The sequence below is a fragment of the Leiobunum rupestre genome, chromosome 5 (genome assembly GCF_980474605.1).
Source record: "Leiobunum rupestre chromosome 5, qqLeiRupe1.1.hap1, whole genome shotgun sequence".
Lineage (NCBI taxonomy): Eukaryota > Metazoa > Arthropoda > Arachnida > Opiliones > Sclerosomatidae > Leiobunum > Leiobunum rupestre.
The window spans coordinates 31,322,453-31,347,207 of record NC_143388.1 but is presented as its reverse complement, the minus strand read 5'-3'; the positions used below and the strand labels follow the sequence as shown (position 1 = coordinate 31,347,207).

General features: G+C 40.7%; 2 protein-coding genes across 2 annotated transcripts; both read left to right on the top strand.

The window, feature by feature from the left end:
- Positions 1-8,211: 8,211 nt before the first annotated feature.
- On the top strand, positions 8,212-11,526 carry LOC149944138 (uncharacterized). Its single transcript, XM_090176293.1, has one exon. It carries the CDS (start codon positions 8,212-8,214, stop codon positions 11,524-11,526), a length of 3,315 nt encoding a protein of 1,104 aa, XP_090032419.1.
- A 3,585-nt stretch (positions 11,527-15,111) lies between these two features.
- On the top strand, positions 15,112-16,539 carry LOC149944137 (uncharacterized). Its single transcript, XM_090175488.1, has 7 exons — positions 15,112-15,192; positions 15,248-15,376; positions 15,429-15,570; positions 15,639-15,768; positions 15,831-15,984; positions 16,060-16,134; positions 16,196-16,539. Exons 1-7 carry the CDS (start codon positions 15,154-15,156, stop codon positions 16,385-16,387), a joined length of 861 nt encoding a protein of 286 aa, XP_090031614.1. The 5' UTR covers positions 15,112-15,153; the 3' UTR covers positions 16,388-16,539.
- Positions 16,540-24,755: the final 8,216 nt, after the last annotated feature.

Genomic DNA, 24,755 nt, shown 5'->3' with positions numbered 1-24,755 from the left:
GGCAGGGGCGGCTTAAGGGCCGGGCAACCCGGGGCGCCGTTTTGAGAGGGGCGTCAAAATTGAGTTGGCGCCTTTCTAGTTATCAAGAATTGGATTTGTTTATAAAATTTGTAATGAAAGCATAACATAATTTGAAAAATCTTTAGCTAATAGGTGGTTAAACAAACCCCTCTCTGACTGTCTTGCCCCCCTGTTGAAAAATGCTGATCTATGCATAGAAAATTCACAGCTTGGGCAGTATAAAGAGAAACCACTGACAAACCAGTAATGTGTCCATTCGCGGCAACACAAACTGTATAATAATGATCTTTTATTTAAAGGACTAATACCAAAATGTCCAACATAGTCGATGATCGTTTTTTGGCGACTATTTATTTTAAAATAGTAAATAAACCATAAAATTACGGTGCATACATGTAGTTCTGACGGATAAAGCATTTTAATGGTATTTTCATTATAAACCAGGGTATATAATATGAAAAAGAAAAAGTGGTTGGGCGATACTACAAGAATAGAAGTGTGTCAGAATTTTAAGTCCGGTGTACCTAGCAACAGGGGCCATACCACCGGAGGCCTATCATCATAGTGCCCTACGCCAGCGTCCCCAAGCCCGGACAGGTGACCAATCCAGCCGAAGTCGGAGGTGGAGATAGGACCATTTGATCAGAGCTAACATCTCCCAGTGCGCCACCGCCCTTATGGGTTACAAGAGCCGGACCCCTACTCCCCGGTAAACCCACCAGTTATTGCACACTCTAACCAATTTAGGGCCACAAGAATAGAAGGAAGCTCAAAGTAATACAGTACTTCTATGTACTTGCTTGCTATTTCGTTGTCATTTATCCAGCTTTATGATAAATAAACTAGCAGGCCATTTTCAAGAATTCTATTTGTTTCTTAGACTGTTATGAACCTACATTTAATATTCTAAAATGCATTTAAATCGTTTTCGATGGCTAGTTCTTAAGCAGTCTATCGGTACGATTTAATCTTTCGTGTGTCCGTGGTTACAGTTAGTCTCTTCTATTTTACGCGCACGCGCAGAAAGCCATTTATTAGTTTCAGTTAAATAGTTTTTGTTAGATAAGAGTCACGTTGAATTGAATTAAGTTGTCCGAGAAATAGAAGCATTCTGGTTCTTTTTATAAAAAAAAGTAAATTAAGAGAAGCCGTTAAAGCAGAAAAGCAAGCGACAGCTTTAAAAAGTTCATAAGTGTAGGCCTTAAAAAATCCCACAAAAAGTTTCTTAATTAAAGCAATTAATGTAATGAATAAAAGAATTAAGTTTACTAAGAACAACCCGTGAGTTAAAAATAAAAAAATCCAGGGATTATTTTTATCTTTTACTCACGGGTTCTTCGTAAACTTAATTCTTTTATTTCACATATTAACCGTGATACTATTCAGTATGGACATTATAATTAATGTACTTAAGGTATACTAGTCTTGCCATTTTACCTAGTGTTTCAAGCTCCATGTAAAATGACCCTGTAACATAAAGAAGGTATTAAATATGTTAACACAAAGTATTTAGAAAGTGATTAAAGGGATTATTTATTGTTAGGAAAACGGTAAATTTATAACATGGACATGGTAATGTTTTTTACGGGTGGGGGGTAGTTTAATTTAGTCTCAAAATAAGAGGGGCGCCAAAAATCCCCCTTGCCCGGGTGAAAAATATTTCTTGAGCCGGCCCTGGCGACAGGAAAGTGTCCCCCTAATAACTGTCCGACCCTCACGTCGCTCGGTACTCCGTAAGGAACCATGGTGGACGTCAGATACTGAGTCTCTCATTTGGGCCAAGCGTACAGCGTTCCGGGCATTTCGTGCTTCCCCTACTATAGCACTTCGACATGAGTTTGCTACTCGCCGTAATGCTCTAGCCAAGCATATTCGTGCGTCAAAATTCAAATACGAAGCTCGTCGTGTTGATGAGATTCCCAACAATCCAAAGGTGATACACTCCGTGAGCCTGAGGCCATAATTGAGGCGCTTAATGACTTCTTTAAATCCGTTTTTACACCTGAACCCCACTTGGAAGCCGTCTACCTCGGAGACTTTGCTTCAGGGATTGATCTAAATGAGTCTCTAAATAGCGTAGATTTTTCTCTATCCGACTTTGGTATCACTTATACCTCTGTTCACCGTTACCTTGGCCGTTTACCTATTCACGAGTCTCCTGGCCCTGACAACCTTCATCCACGCCTATTACGCGAAGGCAATGCATCATAGCTAGTGCCGTATATCCACCTAGACCGTGGCCTAGGGGCCCATCCTTGGAAGGGGCCCTCGAGTGACCGTAATTACTGTATTCGAAGGCATAAATCTATAATATCAATCGTAATATATATTGTAGAAACTCCTAGGTAGAAGATTTTGATCAAGGCCAGCGAAATTGTTCGTGACCTTGGCGTCATGTTGGATGGAAAAATGTTGGGCACCACTCACAGTCGGGTGGCTTCTGCCCTGTATGTTTTCAAACGTTCGTTTTCCCATTTCTCTATCAAGTCCTTTAAGGTGTAAAGGCTGGTTCACACGGGCAGTGTTTTCCTGATTTTCTCTATTTTCTCGTTTTACCACCTTTTCCCGTTGTTCTGGCGCGCGGGAAAACGACTGTACACACGGACAAAATTAAACGGATTTTTCCGCCGTCAGCGCTGCCGGTAAACGAGAAAACGGAGAAAAAAATGTTGAAATATCTCTACTTTTTTTCCCGGTTTTCTGAAGCACTTTGAGCTCGACTAATCAGCGAGCGTTTCGCTGTCACGGGATTTTGAAATTCTTTAAAAGTAGGCTTAAGAATTTTTGCGTCTACCACGTGACGGCATAACGCTCGCTGACTGGTCGAGCCCAACGCCCCTCAAAAAAAGGTTATCCGTTTTCTCATTCCCCGGCAGCGCTCGCTGTGATAAAATCCGGCAAATTTTGTCCGTGTGTACAGTCGTATTCCCGAGCGCCAGAACAACGGGAAAAGGTAGTAAAACGAGAAAATAGAGAAAATCAGGAAAACACTGCCCGTGTGAACCAGCCTTTATATCAATCTTATGCCCGTCCGCATCTCGATTATTGTTCGAGTATTTGGTCCCCTCACCTGGTAAAGGATATTGAGAGGCTTGAGAGAGTGCAACGTAAGGCCACCAAGATGGTCTCTGACCTTCTTTCTCTGTCTTACCCTGGACGTCTTGAGCGCCTTGGTCTTTTCTTTTGTCCCTTTCAAATAGGCGTCTGCGAACTCATTTGGTTGAGGCCTTCAAACTGATTTATGAGTTGTATGATGTCCCGGCCCCCGCCTTCTTTACCATTTGCTGGACGGGCAGGAAAGCTCCTACGATATGTAAGGAGCATAATGCTTGTACCGTGTTTTCTTCACACAGCGAGTAGTAAACTCATGGAATGCCCTCCCTTCCCTAATTAAGATTAAATCGTCTAGTTCTGCCTTTAAGAGTCGGCTCGACAAGTTTTACGGGTGGTAAATATCTTTCACGTATATAGTTGTATAAAACGAAAAAAAAATTATATCTTACTTTTCCTAACTGTACCTTAAAGTTATGTCCTATCCATCGCCATTGCTGTTATTTCATTCTTATTTTTGTGTAACCTTTATGGTATTTAATATTATCTCCATTCCCTACTAAAGCTGGGCGCAATAAGTGTAAACTTTCTTTTCCTGTTCAATAAACTTTATTATTATTATATAGCCCAAATATCGGAAATATATTTAAATTATCGCAAAAAGCGTACTATTAAAATTATAGTTCGGAGAAAATCAAAGTGTTTATCGTATTGTACGATAATAATAACACGATTGGCAACGCTAAATGAAAGTGGAATTTTGCCCCGCCAAAAAGGGGCTACAGACTAGGAATATGAAAACTCGGTACTTGAATCCTCCTAGCTACAGAGAGCGATGCGATTCTCTTTGCGAGGAACTTTGGTTATTCGGAGCAGATCGCCTTCTTCTATCGCGTCATGCAGTCTACATAACCCCGCAGGTGGTCCGACACGGGAGTGGAATTGCCAGATTAATTTTAAGGATCCCGCACAGTCAAAAACACTAAAAATTGGAAAACTAGCCCAAAAGCTGGCCAAAACAAAAATTGTTCTCTCTTTGATACCGCCATAAGTGGTATAATTACCCTAAGTGTGCCAATAAGAGCCTTTCCCATTGAAATTCACCAATGAGAGCAGTGGCGTAGCGTGGGAGGGGCAAAGGGGGCCATGGCCCCGGGCGCGGCTTAGATGTAGGGGGCGGCCAGCGGCCTGGAAAATTGAAACGAACGCGATTGGCCGAGATCGTGGACCGCAAAACTGATAATAAATTATTGAAGGTCTACAATGTGCACGTTGAGATTAACAAATCTGGGTATCTTGGCAATCGAGCAAGATGTACAAATTAATATTGACCATTGCATTAAATAGTTCACGTTGCAAAAAACACGCAGAGTAAAATTTTAATTTTTATACGACTTGAATCCTTTTACAATCAACAGAGCAACAGAGTACCACAGAATTTTCACCGATTTTTTGCTTAGTTGCGAAAATAGGGGGGGGGGAAATTTAGGGTTCGCCCCGGGTGGAAGAAATACACGCTACGCCACTGAATGAGAGCTTGTTCTACACGGACCAAAGAAACGTAGGACTCGCGAATTCCGGTCTAGTACCCTATGTGGTCTTTGTAATGTTCCCGCCAATTTCGTCCCCGAACAGGGCGTAGGAACCAGGGGGGGGGGCAGGGGGGGCAATGCCCCTCCCTAGAATTTTGCTGGGAGGGGCAACTAATGTTATGGCCCCCTCCAACTTTTTGGTCTGTCTGTTGAAATCTTCAAAAGTCTCAAATGCTCATTTTAAACTTATATTAAGCTTATAGAACCACACTGTGTTTAAATTTCAGTCTTTCCCCACCAATTCACATAGTAGTAAAAAGTACACATGCACTCGGAGAAGCTACACTCCATTAAAAATTAAAAACCATTCTTTAGACCCCTTTTCGTTTCTCTTTGCCCCCTCCAACTTCTAGAACGTTCCTACGCCTCTCTCCCCGAATAAAGTGACGTCATTTAAACAAGGTATCATTGTAAAATTTCTCTTACTGACACACTTAGGGTAATTATACCACTTATGATACAGCCCAATTCCAGTCCAAGGAAATCGCTGTTAAATGATTAAAGTAAGGAACTACGAAGGCACTTTAGCCTTGGGTAGTGGTATCAGGGAAGGTATATAGCCTTTTGAACAATAATTCGAAAAAAATAAAGACACTTATATTTATCGACGTACATAATAGCGTATTATGAACCATAAATTTTACATAATTTTAAAAATTATGAAATTATGATAGAAGTAAACATTTTTTAATTGTCGTCGTGCATTGCCCAACGTTTTTTTTCGGCAATAGCGTTCCCAAAGTAGCCCTATTTTGGCGGGCAACTGCCCATCTGGCAGCTTCCCAATCCCTCTTTCATTATTTCTTACCCGGGGGGGCACGAAATAAAAACCAAGATGGCGGCGCACTACACTCACAATTTTTCAGTTTCAGCTTTGGTTCCAGCAAAGTGTTTGGTTTTAGGTTAAGAAAGGCAAAATATCTAGTATGTTTGACGGAATGATACTTGCACGAATTTCCGTTAAATTTGCGGCGGGAATTTGGAATTTCACCTGTTTGTGGTTGAATTTCTAAGTATACCCGCGTGTGTTATATAATTTTGGAAAATACCAACTATTGCGTTATATTTCAAAGTTATAATTAATTAATTAACATAGATAACATTTAAAAACAGTTGTAATCATTTAATTTTAGTACTACAAGTGAGCCATACCTAAATAAATTCCGTTTGGCGAGTCCAGGGTAAGTATAGAACGGGTAATACCGAGATTTCCAGGTTGACGTACATAAACGTGCGATTTGATGATTGTTTAGGAGCGTAATACTAAAAATTCGCATTAATGAAGCTTAAAAATAATAATGTACATTAAATGTTTATTGATAACTTGGAAATTTACACAATTAGACAATACTAAAATGAATTAATATACCACCCACAGGAAGTTTTAGGAATTCAACGGAAAATAGGCGAATTTCGAAATTCCCGCCGACGATTTACCTGATGCTAGTATCTTTCCACCATAGACATAATAAAGAAATATACACAAGTTTCTACGGGCGGTTAATACGGAAGCGACTACTCCAAGCAGACAACCGGCAGTTGTTTTGTATTCCTGCGGTACTACGTATTAGACTAGCTGCTGATTATTGTTATTATTATTTTTAGCGACGCCTGTCGAGTATGTGAGAAAATAAAAATCATCACGTGTTCGTATTTCTAATCTTTTAGGTACTCGGACGTGATTAGCGAATATTTCGGCTGTGAGAGGTTAGCATCACCGGTTCTTTCTATTTCACTTTCAAGTGGATGTTATTTCTTTATATGAAATAAAAAAAATTATTTAGACTATTTTTACTTGTTTTAATTTTATAGAAACAAAACCTGAGTTGGAATAACAGCCCAGGGCCCCCAGCAAGTTTTGGGGCCCCGGAAAGGCCAGCCATACAGTCTCTACTCTAGGGATGAGGGTTTAGTTGGTTAAATATTATTTAATATTTTATCAACTATATTTAATATTATGTATCTTTTAGTTACGTATAAACTAATTTGACTCATCGCCACATCGCGTATCCTACGGTACCAACAATTTCTAAAACCTAATAGAGAGTCACTGTCAGTAAAAATCTTATTTTCAGTAGGCCTATGTTATACTTTTGAAATTAAAAGTTTTGGTTTGATTATTGTGTAGTTGAATTTAGACAACGGACATACAAAGGCTGACCGTTGGGGATTTCATAGGTCTTAAGAAATAATTTAGCCCAGGGCCCCAAAAGGTCTAAAGACGGGCTTGCGTCTAGCCAATGAAAAACGTACACAAGAAAATTCACGACTTTTGACGGGTTGCGTTCTCCTTGTGTGGGGTGTTGTGTTGGTTGCTCGTAGGTGGCAGAACCACAGTTGTCTCTTTCACTGTGGCACGGCCCCCTGCACGCGCTCACGCTGCTCGCGACGATAGCGGCCCCGGCGATCGACTGAAAATTGCGAAAGTGAAATTAGTTAACTTTTTTCCTACATCGACCTTTGGCGCTCCAATTTTTAGAGTTTCATTAATTATTACTAATTGTGTAATTTTAGGGTTATAATTTCTTTCCGTAATCTTTAAAATACTTATTAATAAATAAGTAAAATACGTTTGGATATTTTTTAAATCAAAATACGCGCCGAGAAAACCAGACAAAGAAGACGCTGTCGACGTTAATAATGTAAACAAAAGAACTAGTCATGTGTCCGCTTATCAGCTGTTGTTTTTCGATTTTATTCTTAGAGTTCTTTGATAGTAAGTTGTTTTAATATTTACAAAGTTAACTTCAATTTAAGTGAATAAGTAGTAAATTTAATGCAGATTATAAAACTATAATATTATTTTTACAGTTAACAAAGTCAGACAATGTTGAAGATTGCTGAAAATCTATGTATGAGACATGTAAGCATTCTAAATCACAGACTCACTAGTCTCACTCACAGTTCACAAATCACAATATGGGTTAGGCCTAAATGTAGAGATTCCCATTTTCGTTACCATAATTTAAGTTAAAATTGGTTTTGGTTAATTGCTTTTAATCCATTCCTGACTAAGAATCTCGATAACTTAGTAGTCCCACGCTCACATTAAAGTAATCAGCTTTTTTTAAGTAAAATTCATCAAGATTCAATTAAAACTACTGGATGATGTAGGAACATGCTGGATGATGTAGGAACATGCTGGATGATGTAGGAACATGCTGGATGATGTAGGAATATGCTGGATGATGTTGAAATTTTCAGTTAATAGGTTGAGAAACCATCAAGTACCGGAGTATAGTCGCGTTAGACTAGCGCCCGATCGCTCTAGGGAGGAAAGAACATTCTCCGAATTTCAGAGGTGGCGAAAAAACCGTTTCCAAACTAACAGAGCTGTCGGCAACCTCAAGGATGGTGATGGAAAAAACTTGACTCCTGGCCTGCCTTCGGGGAATCAGGTTTAGGAATTCACGAAACCCCGATTTCCAATGTGGGATGCCGTTTGGCTACCCGAAGGACACGCAGGGGAATTCGTAAAAAATATAGACGTGTCCAATCTCTTTTGGCAAATAGTGTAAATAGTTCTTTAAAATTTGGTTTTCTTAATATGCAGGGTGCTTCCATACAAAAGTGGATGGAAATCGATTCAATTTTTAGTAACAAACAATTAAATTTTTTGTGCCTTTCTGAGACTCATTTGCGGGAGGGGAACCTTCCTCCTCCATTAAAGGGTCTCACATGGTTCGGTTTGAATCGTAAGGGTCGTGAGAAGAAAGGTGGAGGGTTGGGAGTTCTGTGCCGAGCTAGTGAATCTTGTAAACTTGTTAAGTCTTGTTCAGAGCATATTTGGTTTTCTCATGAAAGGTTCCCGGATCTTGTCATAGCTCTAGTGTATTGTGCTACGGGTAAATGTAGTGGAGTTTACAATCATAAAATCTACGACTGTTTAGCTAAGGATATTGAGGAATTTCGGGCTAATGGTGTTCTTAGTTTTTGCATCGGCGGAGATATGAATGGACATCTTACTGAATTTGATGGTTCGGATTGCTATAACGGTAAACTTTTGAGAGAATTTGCAGAAGAACAAAGTTTTACCATAGGGAATTTGTTAGACAATTGTGTTGGTCGCACTACTAGAAGTAGTAGGAACAGTAAGTCTACCATAGACTACGTCCTCTTTAGTGCTAACGTTGTCGATAATGTTATGTCGATGGAAATTGACGAATCTGGATCAGATAGCCTTGGTAGTGACCATAACTTGGTTTCCGTTTCACTTCAGCCTCGTTCCAATTTAAAAGCAAACAACGATCAACCAAAAACTAATTCAGTTCCTGACGGTGTACCAGTGAAGACATTCTGGGACTTCGATAACGAGACAACTCTAAAGGCTTACAGTGACGAAATGGAAGAGTGGGTGTCTACGCTAACTGCTCAACCCTCGTATGGTGATTTTGTGGAGGCTATGGAAGCAGCAGCGCGGAAAAACTTAATAAAAAAATCACCTAGTGTCATTTTGAAGAAAGGTATTGTGCCAAAGAAATGGTGGGATAAGGAAATTGCTGATGCCATTCGTGCCAGGAAAAGAGCGTGTAAGGATCATAGACAGGCGAAATCTCAGGGCTGCACGGTGGAAGTGGTGCTTACAAAGTGGGTCTATTATCTACAGAAGAAAAATGAAGCTAAAGAATTGATAAGAAAAAAGATCCAACTTGTTAATAAACGTATTGAGAATGATATTATCAAGGCTGGCAAAGCGCAGGGGAAAAAGTTCTGGAGGTATATTTCTAAAATGCGACGTTTATCCTCCCAATCTGATTCTGGATTAAAGGGTTTTCGGTCTAAGTCTGGTATTCTTCTGTATGAAAAATCCGTCATGCAAGCCCGAATTCAAGAATATATAGCCGACATGGAGGCAACGCTATTGAGTCGTCCTACTGTGACGGATAGCCAAGCGCACTCCGTGGTGAAAGTTCCAACTGTAACTCCAGCCGAACGCCTTAATGAACCATTCTTACTACCGGAGTTTTTGGCCGTTATTAAAAAATTACAACGGGGTAAAGCAGCTGGGATGGATGACCTCTACGGGGAACTAGTTCTGGCTCTTGGTTCTTCAGCTCTTCAATGTCTGTTGTCCATCTATAATGAAATCCGAAAGTCTGGCGATATTCCTAGTAGTTGGAAGGAGTGTCGAGTCAGCTTGATTCACAAGGGAAAAGGGAAGCCCGAAGATTATTTGGATTCCTATAGGCCGATAGCCGTTACTTCTATTATGTATAAGGTGTACGCAATTTTGTGGAAGGAACGTCTTGCTATTTATATGGAGTTGAATGTTTTTTTAAACGAGGCGCAATATGGGTTTCGACATGGTCGACGAATTGCTGATAATTTGTTCGTGTTAACACAACTTATTGAACTTTACCAATTAAAGAAGCGTCCGCTTTATTGCGGTTTCCTGGATCTACAGAAGGCCTATGATAGTGTTAGGTTACCCCAACTTTGGATGACCTTGAAGAACATGGGAGTTGATTCTGATACGATAGACAGCATTGAGCGCTTGTATGCAGGAAGTAGTTGTGTCTATAAAGCGCAAGGAGTTAACACCACTCCTATGAAGACTTCTGTCGGCCTTCGTCAGGGTTGTCCATTGTCCCCCCTACTGTTTGTTATCTACATAAATGGATTGGCTGATCGCCTGGAGTGGTCCCCTCATGGTGCTTTTGTGAACGGGAAATATGGACGTCGTTTGAGCTGCTTGCTCTTCGCAGACGATGTTCTCTTGTTGGCGGATTCAGCGGGAGGCCTTCAGGAATTGTTGAATACTTGCACCTCTTTTGCGGAAGAGTGTGGATTGCGCTTTGGGAGTGATAAGTCTAAGGTTTTGATCTTTGGGCCAGAGGATGGAAGCGATTCGTTCACTTTGCATGGAGCTAAAATTGAGGTCGCTACAGAGTACACGTACCTAGGAATTATTTTTTCTTCAAACGGAAATGGATATTCGGAAGCCTACGAACGGAAGTTGGTGTCTAAGGCGACGAGTCTCCGATGGGCAGTGAAAAATTTGGCGAAAAATTCTTATAACAACTACTCTGTTGGGCGCACTTTATGGAAGTCGGTGGCGGTTCCCGCCCTTACGTATGCAAATGAGGTGATGGCACTCTCGAAAACTTCCATTGCAGCGCTAGACTATGCACAAAGAGAAGCCGGTAGGAGTGCTTTGTCTGCGGGTCCCTGTACTCCGAATGCTGCTATTAAGGGGGAGCTTGGTTGGAGCACTATGCGTGAGCGTGAGGCGGTCAGCAAATTGAAGTACTTGGGTCGGCTGATGTTGATGCCAAGCCACATGTTTCCTGGTATCGTGTTTCGGGCCTTGCGTCAAGAAAATGTTAGTACAGGTTTTTTTCGGCGGCTAGAACATCTTGACAAAATTTACGGTATTGGCACTAAAAGGAGTGAGGCTACGAACGAACATCAATGGGCCACTATTGTAACAAAGGACGTGCGGGAATCTGCAAGCAAACTGTGGAAGACTGAAATAAGAGAGAAGCGTAGCCTCTGCCTATATCAGTTGAAAAGTGTTCCAGCTCCAGAGCCCTTCTACGACGGATCGTGGCAGAGTGGCCTACTTTTTGATGCCCGTTGTGGTGCTTTGTTAACTGGTCAACGACAGGCCCAACTTTTCGGTGACTTGCCGGCATGCAAACTATGTAACCATGAGGTCGAAGACCTAAGTCACATCCTTCTGTCGTGTCCAGCTTTGGAGAACCATCCGGGAGTGTCGGAATGGCGGATGGATCACTTACACCTCCCTACAGAGGTGCTTATAGGCTTCGGTAATACTGGTTCAGATGTCCATCAGGTCAAATGGATTCTTGGGTTGTGGAAGAAGGCCAAGGACGCTTGGCGTCGTTTGAATAATAATTAATCGGTTTCCTTCGCTCTTATAGTATTATCAGAAATACATGTATTTCTGGTATTATATATCTGTATTTTTATTTATATGCTTATTTTGAATTGTGTTTTTGGCGGGTTTTATTTCTGCTTTAAAATTCTGGATTGGGTCTTTGGTATTTCCTGGATTATATTCGATGCTGGTTTTGTGTATGTATTTTGTATTTTTTTCGACTGTGCTCCTCGTTTGTGAGTGAGCCGCCCTGTTCCAAAAGGGTTGTCAGTAAATAAATCTTAAATCTTAAACTTCCCGCCTCTGTGATAGATTCCGGTTGTTACACCAGCGTTCCAAGCGACGGAAAAGCGACGATAGCGGCCCCGGCAAAGAATTTCCTTCCCATGTATTTTCGCGACAGCGATTTTCCGTCGCTTGGAACGCTGGTGTAACAACCGGAATCTATCACAGAGGCGGGAAGTTTAACATACGTTTCAATGGCGATGAATTTGCATTAGTGAAGTTTTTTTCCAACTGTTTTATTGAATTTGGAGAAGTTTGTAACAAACAATTAGTAATTACACTTCTTAAGTATGTAAGTTTTCATTTCAAAATTTTTTTTTTAATAAATATTTCAATATTTTGAGTGGTAACATTTTATTGCTAAGCCTAACCATAAATGGTTTAAGTTTTGTATTGGCAATGAGTTTTTAAGTTATTAAAAACTGTATTTTGTAGTTATTTAAGACTATAATTATGATAACTGCTCATAATTTTTGTCATATTCACCAAACTTTGTTCTTTATAATTTGCATAAGATAAAACATTAATATTTGCTCAAATGCCATTACCCTGGCTGCTTTACATCCTGTTTTTTTAATAAGTGAAAATTACCGGGAGGGGCAGGTCACTTCCATTTTGGGTGCGTCTTAATCATAGTAAAATTATGAAATCAAGGTAATCGTGATTAAATCAGCGTAATTAAAATTAAAAAAATTGTTGAAGTTTTCAACAGCAACACGGAGCAGAGCGCAGATACCGAAATAAATCCAGTGACATCAGCTACAAGTAATGAATTGTTTATTTTCGACTTGGTTAAAATATATATATACATAGCAATTAATGAAACGATGGTAGTACAACAGAAAACTGACTAGTAAGAACGGACTAGTACTGTTGAATGACTTTGTTACAAAATATCTTCATTGTTTTTTATTTCTTCAACAAAAATTAATCAAGATTAGAAAATCTAACCACGCTTTAAACGAGATTTAATCATTCTAATCAGGATCTAATCTTTTTAATCAGGATTTAATCAGATTTAAACATTTTAATTAGATTTAATCATTTTAATCACGATTTAAACTTAATCATGATTTAAACATTTTAATCACGATTTAAACTTAATCATGATTTAAACATTTTAATCACGATTTAAACTTAATCATGATTTAAACATTTTAATCACGATTTAATCAATATAATCGGTCGAATCGAGATTTTATCAGGCGCGGTAAATACGAAATAATAATTCTAATCACTTAGTAAATTATTCTAATAAGCTCGATAAAATCACGCACAATTATAATCATTCCAATCACCAATATAATCATTCTGATTCTCGTTCTAATTTCTAATCGCGATTTAATCATACTAATCACGATTTAATCGTTTCAATCAGATTTAATTGTTTCAATCAGATTTAATCATTTATATCAGATTTAATCATTTATATCAGATTTAATCATTTATATCAGATTTAATCATTTATATCAGATTTAATCATTTATATCAGATTTAATCATTTATATCAGATTTAATCATTTAATCATGATTAAATAGATTTAAAGATTATATTAATTAATTAAACATGATTTAATCAACATAATCGTGATTAAATTGAATTTAATCAAAATAATAACGATTTAATCTTTTGAGAGGTGCGTCGTTAATCAAGGAAGTGACCTGCCCCTCCAAATTACCCATTTAAAAAATACCAGCATTGTTCTGTTCCATTGTGTTCATCTACTTTTAAGAAGACCAAAGTGTCATTTCATCAGTTACCCGCTGATGAAAATTTATGCAAACTGTGGATTAAGAGCATCTCTAGGAATGATTTTGTAGTCAACGAAGCATACACTTCACATGGAAGATTGGTTTGTGGTTTGCATTTTAAGGAACTTCAGTTAATGATAGTCTGTTGTGAGGCTAATGCGTAATCGTAGGATTTGGAACCAGATGTACGTCACTACCTATTACTTAATTGGTGGCATTACATATGAGCCAATATACGATTAGGTCTCAAATTCGAATATAACTACCATCAGAAACGAAAAGAATGTTTATCCACATCATCCAGCATATTTCAACCTCATCCAGCATATTCCTACATCATCCAGCATATTCCTACATCATCCAGCATATTCCTACATCATCCAGCATATTCCTACATCATCCAGCATATTCCTACATCATCCAGCATGTTCCTACATCATCCAGCATGTTCCTCCATCATCCAGCATGTTCCTACATCATCCAGCATGTTCCTACATCATCCAGCATGTTCCTACATCATCCAGCATGTTCCTACATCATCCAGCATGTTCCTACATCATCCAGCATGTTCCTACATCATCCAGTAATTTTAATTGAATCTTGATGAATTTTACTTGAAAAAAGCTGATTACTTTAATGTGAGCGTGGGACTACTAAGTTATCGAGATTCTTAAAAGCAATTAACAAAAACCAATTTTAACTTAAATTATGGTAAAAAAAATGGGAATCTCTACATTTAGACCTAAACCATATTGTGAACTGTGAGTGAGACTAGTGAGTCTGTGATTTAGAATGCTTACATGTCTCATACATAGATTTTCAGCAATCTTCAACATTGTCTGACTTTGTTAACTGTAAAAATAATATTCTAGTTTTATAATCTGCATTACATTTACTACTTATTTACTTAAATTGAAGTTAACTTTGTAAATATTAAAACAACTTACTATCAAAGAACTGTAAGAATAAAATCTAAAAACAACAGCTGATAAGCGGACACATGACTAGTTCTTTTGTTTACATTATTAACGTCGACAGCGCCTTCTTTGTCTGGTTTTCTCGGCGCGTATTTTGATTTAAAAAATATCCAAACGTATTTTACTTATTTATTAATAAGTAATTTAAAGATTACGAAAAGAAATTATAACCCTAAAATTACACAATTAGTAATAATTAATGAAACTCTAAAAATTGGAACGTTTTCGCCATATACTCCAGCCATTTCTTAGTTGTTACGTCAGCGCCAAAGGTCGATGTAGGAAAAAAGTTAACTAATTTCACTTTCGCAATTTTCAGTCGATCGCCGGGGCCGCTATCGTCGCGAGCAGCGTGAGCGCGTGCAGGGGGCCGTGCTGTGGGAAAGTTTCAAATTCCCAAATATTATGACGTCACGCAGTCTCATGCGCAACGGCGATGCGCGTTAGTGTACGAGCTTCTCTCTACCAAATATACCGTTGAGTTTACGTCGCCCCCTTTCTAAATATCTCTCCCCTTCCTTCTTTCTCTATGGCATCTATGCTTTATTATTCCTCCAAGTTTGAACCATTAACAACGTGAAATACAACGTGATCGTTAGTCCTATTATTTTGGCCAAAAACTGAAATTTAAACAATGGCAGAAAATATTACCGAAAGAGATATTAGGAAAATCGTAAGTCCTTATGAAAACTACTCTACTCTTATAAAATGTAACTATTTTTATAAAGGCTATAGATTTAGCGAAGGAACTTCAAATTGCTCAACTAAGTATTAAACATGGCATTGATAATTTGATCGAAACCGAAACTAAAGACATCCAAGGAAGGATAGAACAGCTAAACCAAATTTTGAAGGAGGTAAGCAAGGCTAATTCTATAAGTTAATAATTATTTTTTTACTTGGTTCCAGAATTTCGATTATGTAACTGAGAATTTTGAGGAAACGCCATTAGAAGGAGAACCAGAGTTGGATGAAGATAATATTTTTTGGCAGAAGGAACAAGATCTTTTTCACATTGAACACCAACTTACTAAAGAAAAAGAAATAACTGGTTAGTGGTTACCTTTGTGCAAATAATTGAAGTTCTTAATTATTTTGTCTAAACCAATATCTTTTTAGCTTTACCGCTAATTGCTGATCATCAAAAAGAAGACCTTACTGACTACTTAAAAATAAATATCCTAAATGATAAAAAAACTTTTAAACAAATGGAAAAGCAACTCGAGTCTCTTAAAAAGCAATCTAAAATGTATTTTTGTTCCTATAAATGTTAAATTTAAATAGCCTATTTCTCTAAATGTAGTTTTTCAGGTTGAATGAAGCCATTGATGCGCAAAAGAATATAAATGAACATTTGACTAGCTACCTCTCCTCACAACATAATGAACCAAGATCTCATCTTAAAGTCCTCGAAGACAAATATGAAAGTTTGAAGACCCTGGAAAATGACCGAGCTAAGAAATTGGTGAAAATCAATATATTATGATTTATTGTTTGGGTATTCTGTCTGTGTTTATTAAATTCTATTTTATATTGACAGGGTGAACTGTGTGAAAAGTTGTTTCCATCACCAGATGGTAGCGATATTGCATCAACCAAATCGGACAGTGTGATTGTTAGTTTGAAACAAATTCGAAATATAAAATTTATAATAAAATTTTAATTTTATCTCATAGGACATTGATAAGAAATCACTATCTGACATTCTTGAGCTATTGTTGAATCGCTACATTAATTTTCGACATGACCCTTGGGTGGTTATAGATGAAACGTTTTGGGTTGGTCACATCAATACTTTGAAAAGAGTTAGTATAATTAAAACCAACCCAATTAACAAAAATTTAATTTCATTGGATTTTGATATGTAAATAGCTAAACTTCATTCTTCGTTTCTTTATTATTTTTAAGAATTTTTATATTCTTATATTCTAAATTAAATTGGATAAGAATCTCCAATTCCAATATAGTTCCTATACATGTGACAAAGATTATTCATTGTTGACTTAATAAAGTATTTTAATCTAAACATGTGTTCTATATTTATTCTCTTTTTATTTAGTATAAATTAAATTTAATGTAGTTTAAAAATTCCCACCGAATTTCAAGTAGCTCCTCCCTTTCTGTTTCCCTCACGTTGCTCCGGCCACGTCCAACTTTGATCACGCGCTATAGAACATATCAAAGGGAAACTATTTCGAATATTAACCAATCAGCGAGGCGAACTTATTCTAAATTGTAACAAACGCTTCAAAAGCAAAACTATAATACTATTCCGACGATGAGCGTTCTGAATAACGAAAGTAACTCAGCGTTACCATGCCACAAAAATGAAATTATATCAGTATGGGCAACTTTGATTACTAACTACAGTGTGGTAGCACTTGGCCAGAATTGGGCGTGACTCGCATTTATTAGCAAATTTTAAATTTATTTATTGGAATATTATAACTTCCTATTTACATTCCTAAGTTAATAAAAAGGTACGTTCTAAAACGTCTTTGGTTATCGCCCAAATATCGGAAGTATATTTAAACTAGGAATATGAAAACTCGGTACCCTGGAATAGAAAAGTGTATTCCCCCACTACGAGCTCCCCTCTTTCTCTCTACGGCAACGTGGCGCGAGCCAGAATCGCGGACATACGAGCTTAGCGCCACCTTTTCTACATGTTTTTAAAAAAATTGTCTGCTAGTTTTCGAATAATAAAATTCATTGTCTATTCTTACTAAAAACACGGGACTAGAAATACACGAATAGAAAAACTAGCAGACGAAAAGCCGATTAAAAGTGTTCTACGATAGATGTTATGTCCGTGAATTTTTTACTGCCCCGCCTAAAACGGGAGACGACCACTCCCGGTTTACTTGAATCCTCCTAGGCCAAGCTGTCTCCATGTCCCAGCAGGTGGCCCGACACAGCATGTCCATTTAAAGAAAATGTGTGTTTGGTCAAAAGTAAAAAACCCCTGCTTTTGGTACATGCTAACCTGCACATTTATTTATAACTTCTAGCTATACACGGCTTGTGCAGTTGACATAATATTACTTCATCACACTTATTACGGATAGTTTGGATTATATGTAATGAAATTTGAAACATAATCCCCCCTTCCGCTCATGCACCAATTTATTACTTCTGGCCATACGAGGCTTCGATTACGCGTCAACCGAACTATACGAGTTACGTAGTTTAAGCTTGCCACACTTAATCATTACTTCTAGCCATAAGTGTCATGTGCAGCTACGGATCCAGCCCCCCCCCCTCCAAACCGAGAAATTATTTATTACTTTGTCACACTTATGTATTATTTCTGGCCATACACGGCTTCGATAATCTCCATGACCCAGCAGGCTCACACTTATTTATTACTTCTGGCCATACACGGCTACGATAATCTCCATGACCCAGCAGGCTCACACTTATTTATTACTTCTGGACATACACGGCTTCGATAATCTCTATGACCCAGCAGGCTCACGCTTATTTATTACTTCTGGACATACACGGCTTCGATAATCTCCTTGACCCAGCAGGCTCATGCTTATTTATTACTTCTGGACATACACGGCTTCGATAATCTCCATGACCCAGCAGGCTCACGCTTATTTATTACTTCTGGACATACACGGCTTCGATAATCTCCATGACCCAGCAGGCTCACGCTTATTTATTACTTCTGGCCATACACGGCTTCGATAATCTCCATGACCCAGCAGGCTCACGCTTATTTATTACTTCTGGCCATACACGGCTTCGATAATCTCCATGACCCAGCAGGCTCACACTTATTTATTACTTCTGGCCATACACGGCTTCGATAATCTCCATGACCCAGCAGGCTCACGCTTATTTATTACTTCTGGCCATACACGGCTTCGATAATCTCCATGACCCAGCAGGCTCACGCTTATTTATTACTTCTGGCCATACACGGCTTCGATAATCTCCATGACCCAGCAGGCTCACGCTTATTTATTACTTCTGGCCATACACGGCTTCGATAATCTCCATGACCCAGCAGGCTCACGCTTATTTATTACTTCTGGCCATACACGGCTTCGATAATCTCCATGACCCAGCAGGCTCACGCTTATTTATTACTTCTGGCCATACACGGCTTCGATAATCTCCATGACCCAGCAGGCTCACACTTATTTATTACTTCTGGACATACACGGTTTCGATAATCTCTATGACCCAGCAGGCTCACGCTTATTTATTACTTCTGGCCATACACGGCTTCCATAATCTCCATGACCCAGCAGGCTCACGCTTATTTATTACTTCTGGCCATACACGGCTTCGATAATCTCCATGACCCAGCAGGCTCACGCTTATTTATTACTTCTGGCCATACACGGCTTCGATAATCTCCATGACCCAGCAGGCTCACGCTTATTTATTACTTCTGGCCATACACGGCTTCGATAATCTCCATGACCCAGCAGGCTCACGCTTATTTATTACTTCTGGCCATACACGGCTTCGATAATCTCCATGACCCAGCAACCTCACGCTTATTTATTACTTCTGGCCATACACGGCTTCGATAATCTCCATGACCCAGCAGGCTCACGCTTATTTATTACTTCTGGCCATACACGGCTTCGATAATCTCCATCACCCAGCAGGCTCACACTTATTTATTACTTCTGGACATACACGGTTTCGATAATCTCCATCACCCAGCAGGCTCACACTTATTTATTACTTCTGGACATACACGGTTTCGATAATCTCTATGACCCAGCAGGCTCACGCTTATTTATTACTTCTGGCCATACACGGCTTCGATAATCTCCATGACCCAGCAGGCTCACACTTATTTATTACTTCTGGACATACACGGTTTCGATAATCTCTATGACCCAGCAGGCTCACGCTTATTTATTACTTCTGGCCATACACGGCTTCGATAATCTCCATGACCCAGCAGGCTCACGCTTATTTATTACTTCTGGCCATACACGGCTTCGATAATCTCCATGACCCAGCAAGCTCACACTTATTTATTACTTCTGGACATACACGGTTTCGATAATCTCTATGACCCAGCAGGCTCACGCTTATTTATTACTTCTGGCCATACACGGCTTCCATAATCTCCATGACCCAGCAGGCTCACGCTTATTTATTACTTCTGGCCATACACGGCTTCGATAATCTCCATGACCCAGCAGGCTCACGCTTATTTATTACTTCTGGCCATACACGGCTTCGATAATCTCCATCACCCAGCAGGCTCACACTTATTTATTACTTCTGGACATACACGGTTTCGATAATCTCCATCACCCAGCAGGCTCACACTTATTTATTACTTCTGGACATACACGGTTTCGATAATCTCTATGACCCAGCAGGCTCACGCTTATTTATTACTTCTGGCCATACACGGCTTCGATAATCTCCATGACCCAGCAGGCTCACACTTATTTATTACTTCTGGACATACACGGTTTCGATAATCTCTATGACCCAGCAGGCTCACGCTTATTTATTACTTCTGGCCATACACGGCTTCGATAATCTCCATGACCCAGCAGGCTCACGCTTATTTATTACTTCTGGCCATACACGGCTTCGATAATCTCCATGACCCAGCAAGCTCAAACTTATTTAATACTTCTGGACATACACGGTTTCGATAATCTCTATGACCCAGCAGGCTCACGCTTATTTATTACTTCTGGCCATACACGGCTTCCATAATCTCCATGACCCAGCAGGCTCACGCTTATTTATTACTTCTGGCCATACACGGCTTCGATAATCTCCATGACCCAGCAGGCTCACGCTTATTTATTACTTCTGGCCATACACGGCTTCGATAATCCCCATGACCCAGCAGGCTCACGCTTATTTATTACTTCTGGCCATACACGGCTTCGATAATCTCCATGACCCAGCAACCTCACGCTTATTTATTACTTCTGGCCATACACGGCTTCGATAATCTCCATGACCCAGCAGGCTCACGCTTATTTATTACTTCTGGCCATACACGGCTTCGATAATCTCCATGACCCAGCAGGCTCACGCTTATTTATTACTTCTGGCCATACACGGCTTCGATAATCTCCATGACCCAGCAGGTTCACGCTTATTTATTACTTCTGGACATACACAGCTTCGATAATCTCCATGACCCAGCAGGCTCACGCTTATTTATTACTTCTGGCCATACACGGCTTCGATAATCTCCATGACCCAGCAACCTCACGCTTATTTATTACTTCTGGCCATACACGGCTTCGATAATCTCCATGACCCAGCAGGCTCACGCTTATTTATTACTTCTGGCCATACACGGCTTCGATAATCTCCATGACCCAGCAGGCTCACGCTTATTATTACTTCTGGCCATACACGGCTTCGATAATCTCCATGACCCAGCAGGCTCACGCTTATTTATTACTTCTGGCCATACACGGCTTCGATAATCTCCATGACCCAGCAGGCTCACACTTATTTATTACTTCTGGACATACACGGTTTCGATAATCTCTATGACCCAGCAGGCTCACGCTTATTTATTACTTCTGGCCATACACGGCTTCGATAATCTCCATGACCCAGCAGGCTCACGCTTATTTATTACTTCTGGCCATACACGGCTTCGATAATCTCCATGACCCAGCAGGCTCACGCTTATTTATTACTTCTGGCCATACACGGCTTCGATAATCTCCATCACCCAGCAGGCTCACACTTATTTATTACTTCTGGACATACACGGTTTCGATAATCTCCATCACCCAGCAGGCTCACACTTATTTATTACTTCTGGACATACACGGTTTCGATAATCTCTATGACCCAGCAGGCTCACGCTTATTTATTACTTCTGGCCATACACGGCTTCGATAATCTCCATGACCCAGCAGGCTCACACTTATTTATTACTTCTGGACATACACGGTTTCGATAATCTCTATGACCCAGCAGGCTCACGCTTATTTATTACTTCTGGCCATACACGGCTTCGATAATCTCCATGACCCAGCAGGCTCACGCTTATTTATTACTTCTGGCCATACACGGCTTCGATAATCTCCATGACCCAGCAAGCTCACACTTATTTATTACTTCTGGACATACACGGTTTCGATAATCTCTATGACCCAGCAGGCTCACGCTTATTTATTACTTCTGGCCATACACGGCTTCCATAATCTCCATGACCCAGCAGGCTCACGCTTATTTATTACTTCTGGCCATACACGGCTTCGATAATCTCCATGACCCAGCAGGCTCACGCTTATTTATTACTTCTGGCCATACACGGCTTCGATAATCCCCATGACCCAGCAGGCTCACGCTTATTTATTACTTCTGGCCATACACGGCTTCGATAATCTCCATGACCCAGCAACCTCACGCTTATTTATTACTTCTGGCCATACACGGCTTCGATAATCTCCATGACCCAGCAGGCTCACGCTTATTTATTACTTCTGGCCATACACGGCTTCGATAATCTCCATGACCCAGCAGGCTCACGCTTATTTATTACTTCTGGCCATACACGGCTTCGATAATCTCCATGACCCAGCAGGTTCACGCTTATTTATTACTTCTGGACATACACGGCTTCGATAATCTCCATGACCCAGCAGGCTCACGCTTATTTATTACTTCTGGCCATACACGGCTTCGATAATCTCCATGACCCAGCAACCTCACGCTTATTTATTACTTCTGGCCATACACGGCTTCGATAATCTCCATGACCCAGCAGGCTCACGCTTATTTATTACTTCTGGCCATACACGGCTTCCATAATCTCCATGACCCAGCAGGCTCACGCTTATTTATTACTTCTGGCCATACACGGCTTCGATAATCTCCATGACCCAGCAGGCTCACGCTTATTTATTACTTCTGGCCATACACGGCTTCGATAATCCCCATGACCCAGCAGGCTCACGCTTATTTATTACTTCTGGCCATACACGGCTTCGATAATCTCCATGACCCAGCAACCTCACGCTTATTTATTACTTCTGGCCATACACGGCTTCGATAATCTCCATGACCCAGCAGGCTCACGCTTATTTATTACTTCTGGCCATACACGGCTTCGATAATCTCCATGACCCAGCAGGCTCACGCTTATTTATTACTTCTGGCCATACACGGCTTCGATAATCTCCATGACCCAGCAGGCTCACGCTTATTTATTACTTCTGGCCATACACGGCTTCGATAATCTCCATGACCCAGCAACCTCACGCTTATTTATTACTTCTGGCCATACACGGCTTCGATAATCTCCATGACCCAGCAGGCTCACGCTTATTTATTACTTCTGGCCATACACGGCTTCGATAATCTCCATGACCCAGCAGGCTCACGCTTATTTATTACTTCTGGCCATACACGGCTTCGATAATCTCCATGACCCAGCAGGCTCACGCTTATTTATTACTTCTGGCCATACACGGCTTCGATAATCTCCATGACCCAGCAACCTCCCGCTTATTTATTACTTCTGGCCATACACGGCTTCGATAATCTCCATGACCCAGCAGGCTCACGCTTATTTATTACTTCTGGCCATACACGGCTTCGATAATCTCCATGACCCAGCAACCTCACGCTTATTTATTACTTCTGGCCATACACGGCTTCGATAATCACCATGACCCAGCAGGCTCACACTTATTTATTACTTCTGGCCATACACGGCTTCGATAATCTCTATGACCCAGCAGGCTCACGCTTATTTATTACTTCTGGACATACACGGCTTCGATAATCTCCATGACCCAGCAGGCTCACGCTTATTTATTACTTCTGGCCACACTCGGCTTCGATAATCTCCATGACCCAGCAACCTCACGCTTATTTATTACTTCTGGCCATACACGGCTTCGATAATCTCCATGACCCAGCAGGCTCACACTTATTTATTACTTCTGGCCATACACGGCTTCGATAATCTCCATGACCCAGCAGGCTCACGCTTATTTATTACTTCTGGCCATACACGGCTTCGATAATCTCCATGACCCAGCAGGCTCACGCTTATTTATTACTTCTGGCCATACACGGCTTCGATAATCTCCATGACCCAGCAACCTCACGCTTATTTATTACTTCTGGCCATACACGGCTTCGATAATCTCCATGACCCAGAAGGCTCACGCTTATTTATTACTTCTGGCCATACACGGATTCGATAATCTCCATGACCCAGCAGTGTGTCAGAATTTATAGCCCGGTGTACCTAGTAACAAAGACCATACCACCGGAGGCCTATCATCATAGTGCCCTACGCCAGCGTCCCCAAGCCCGGACAGGTGACAAATCCAGCATGGGTAGCAGAACCCCACTACTGATGGTCTCACCTTTGACGCAAGCCACTCAACCCAGTAGAAGGTGCATCAATGGGTGGACCAATCCCCACTTCGCACACAGCAGTGGGATTTAGAATGGATGCTATAGCAACTCCAGCCGACACCCTACCTATGAAGGTAAGGAGCCAAACCCTTTGGAAAGAGCTCCTAAAGGGGAACGACGAGCACACAGCAGCCCAAGTAACCCGGCACAGCTGGCACCGGAGATCCCGGTGGGCCCCAAAAGGCCGGGAAACAGGACCGCCGTGCCCGCATATGGAGGCTCGCCGCCCCACAGCAGGCTACCCAATCCGCCGAGGCGGCCAGTTTGCCTGGACCCTCTCCGTTAGCCTGAACCGAAGTTCAGTATCCAGCCCAAACCTGACCGAAGTCGGAGGTGGAGATAGGACCATTTGATCAGAGCTAACATCTCCCAGTGCGCCACCGCCCTTATGGGTTACAAGAGCCGGACCCCGACTCCCCGGTAAAGCCACCAGTTATTGCACACTCTAACCCATTTAGGGCCTCCATGACCCAGCAGGCTCACGCTTATTTATTACTTCTGGCCATACACGGCTTCGATAATCTCCATGACCCAGCAGGCTCACGCTTATTATTACTTCTGGCCATACACGGCTTCGATAATCTCCATGACCCAGCAGGCTCACGCTTATTTATTACTTCTGGCCATACACGGCTTCGATAATCTCCATGACCCAGCAGGCTCACGCTTATTTATTACTTCTGGACATACACGGTTTCGATAATCTCTATGACCCAGCAGGCTCACGCTTATTTTTATTTATTACTTCTGGACATACACGGCTTCGATAATCTCCATTACCCAGCAACCTCACGCTTATTTATTACTTCTGGCCATACACGGCTTCGATAA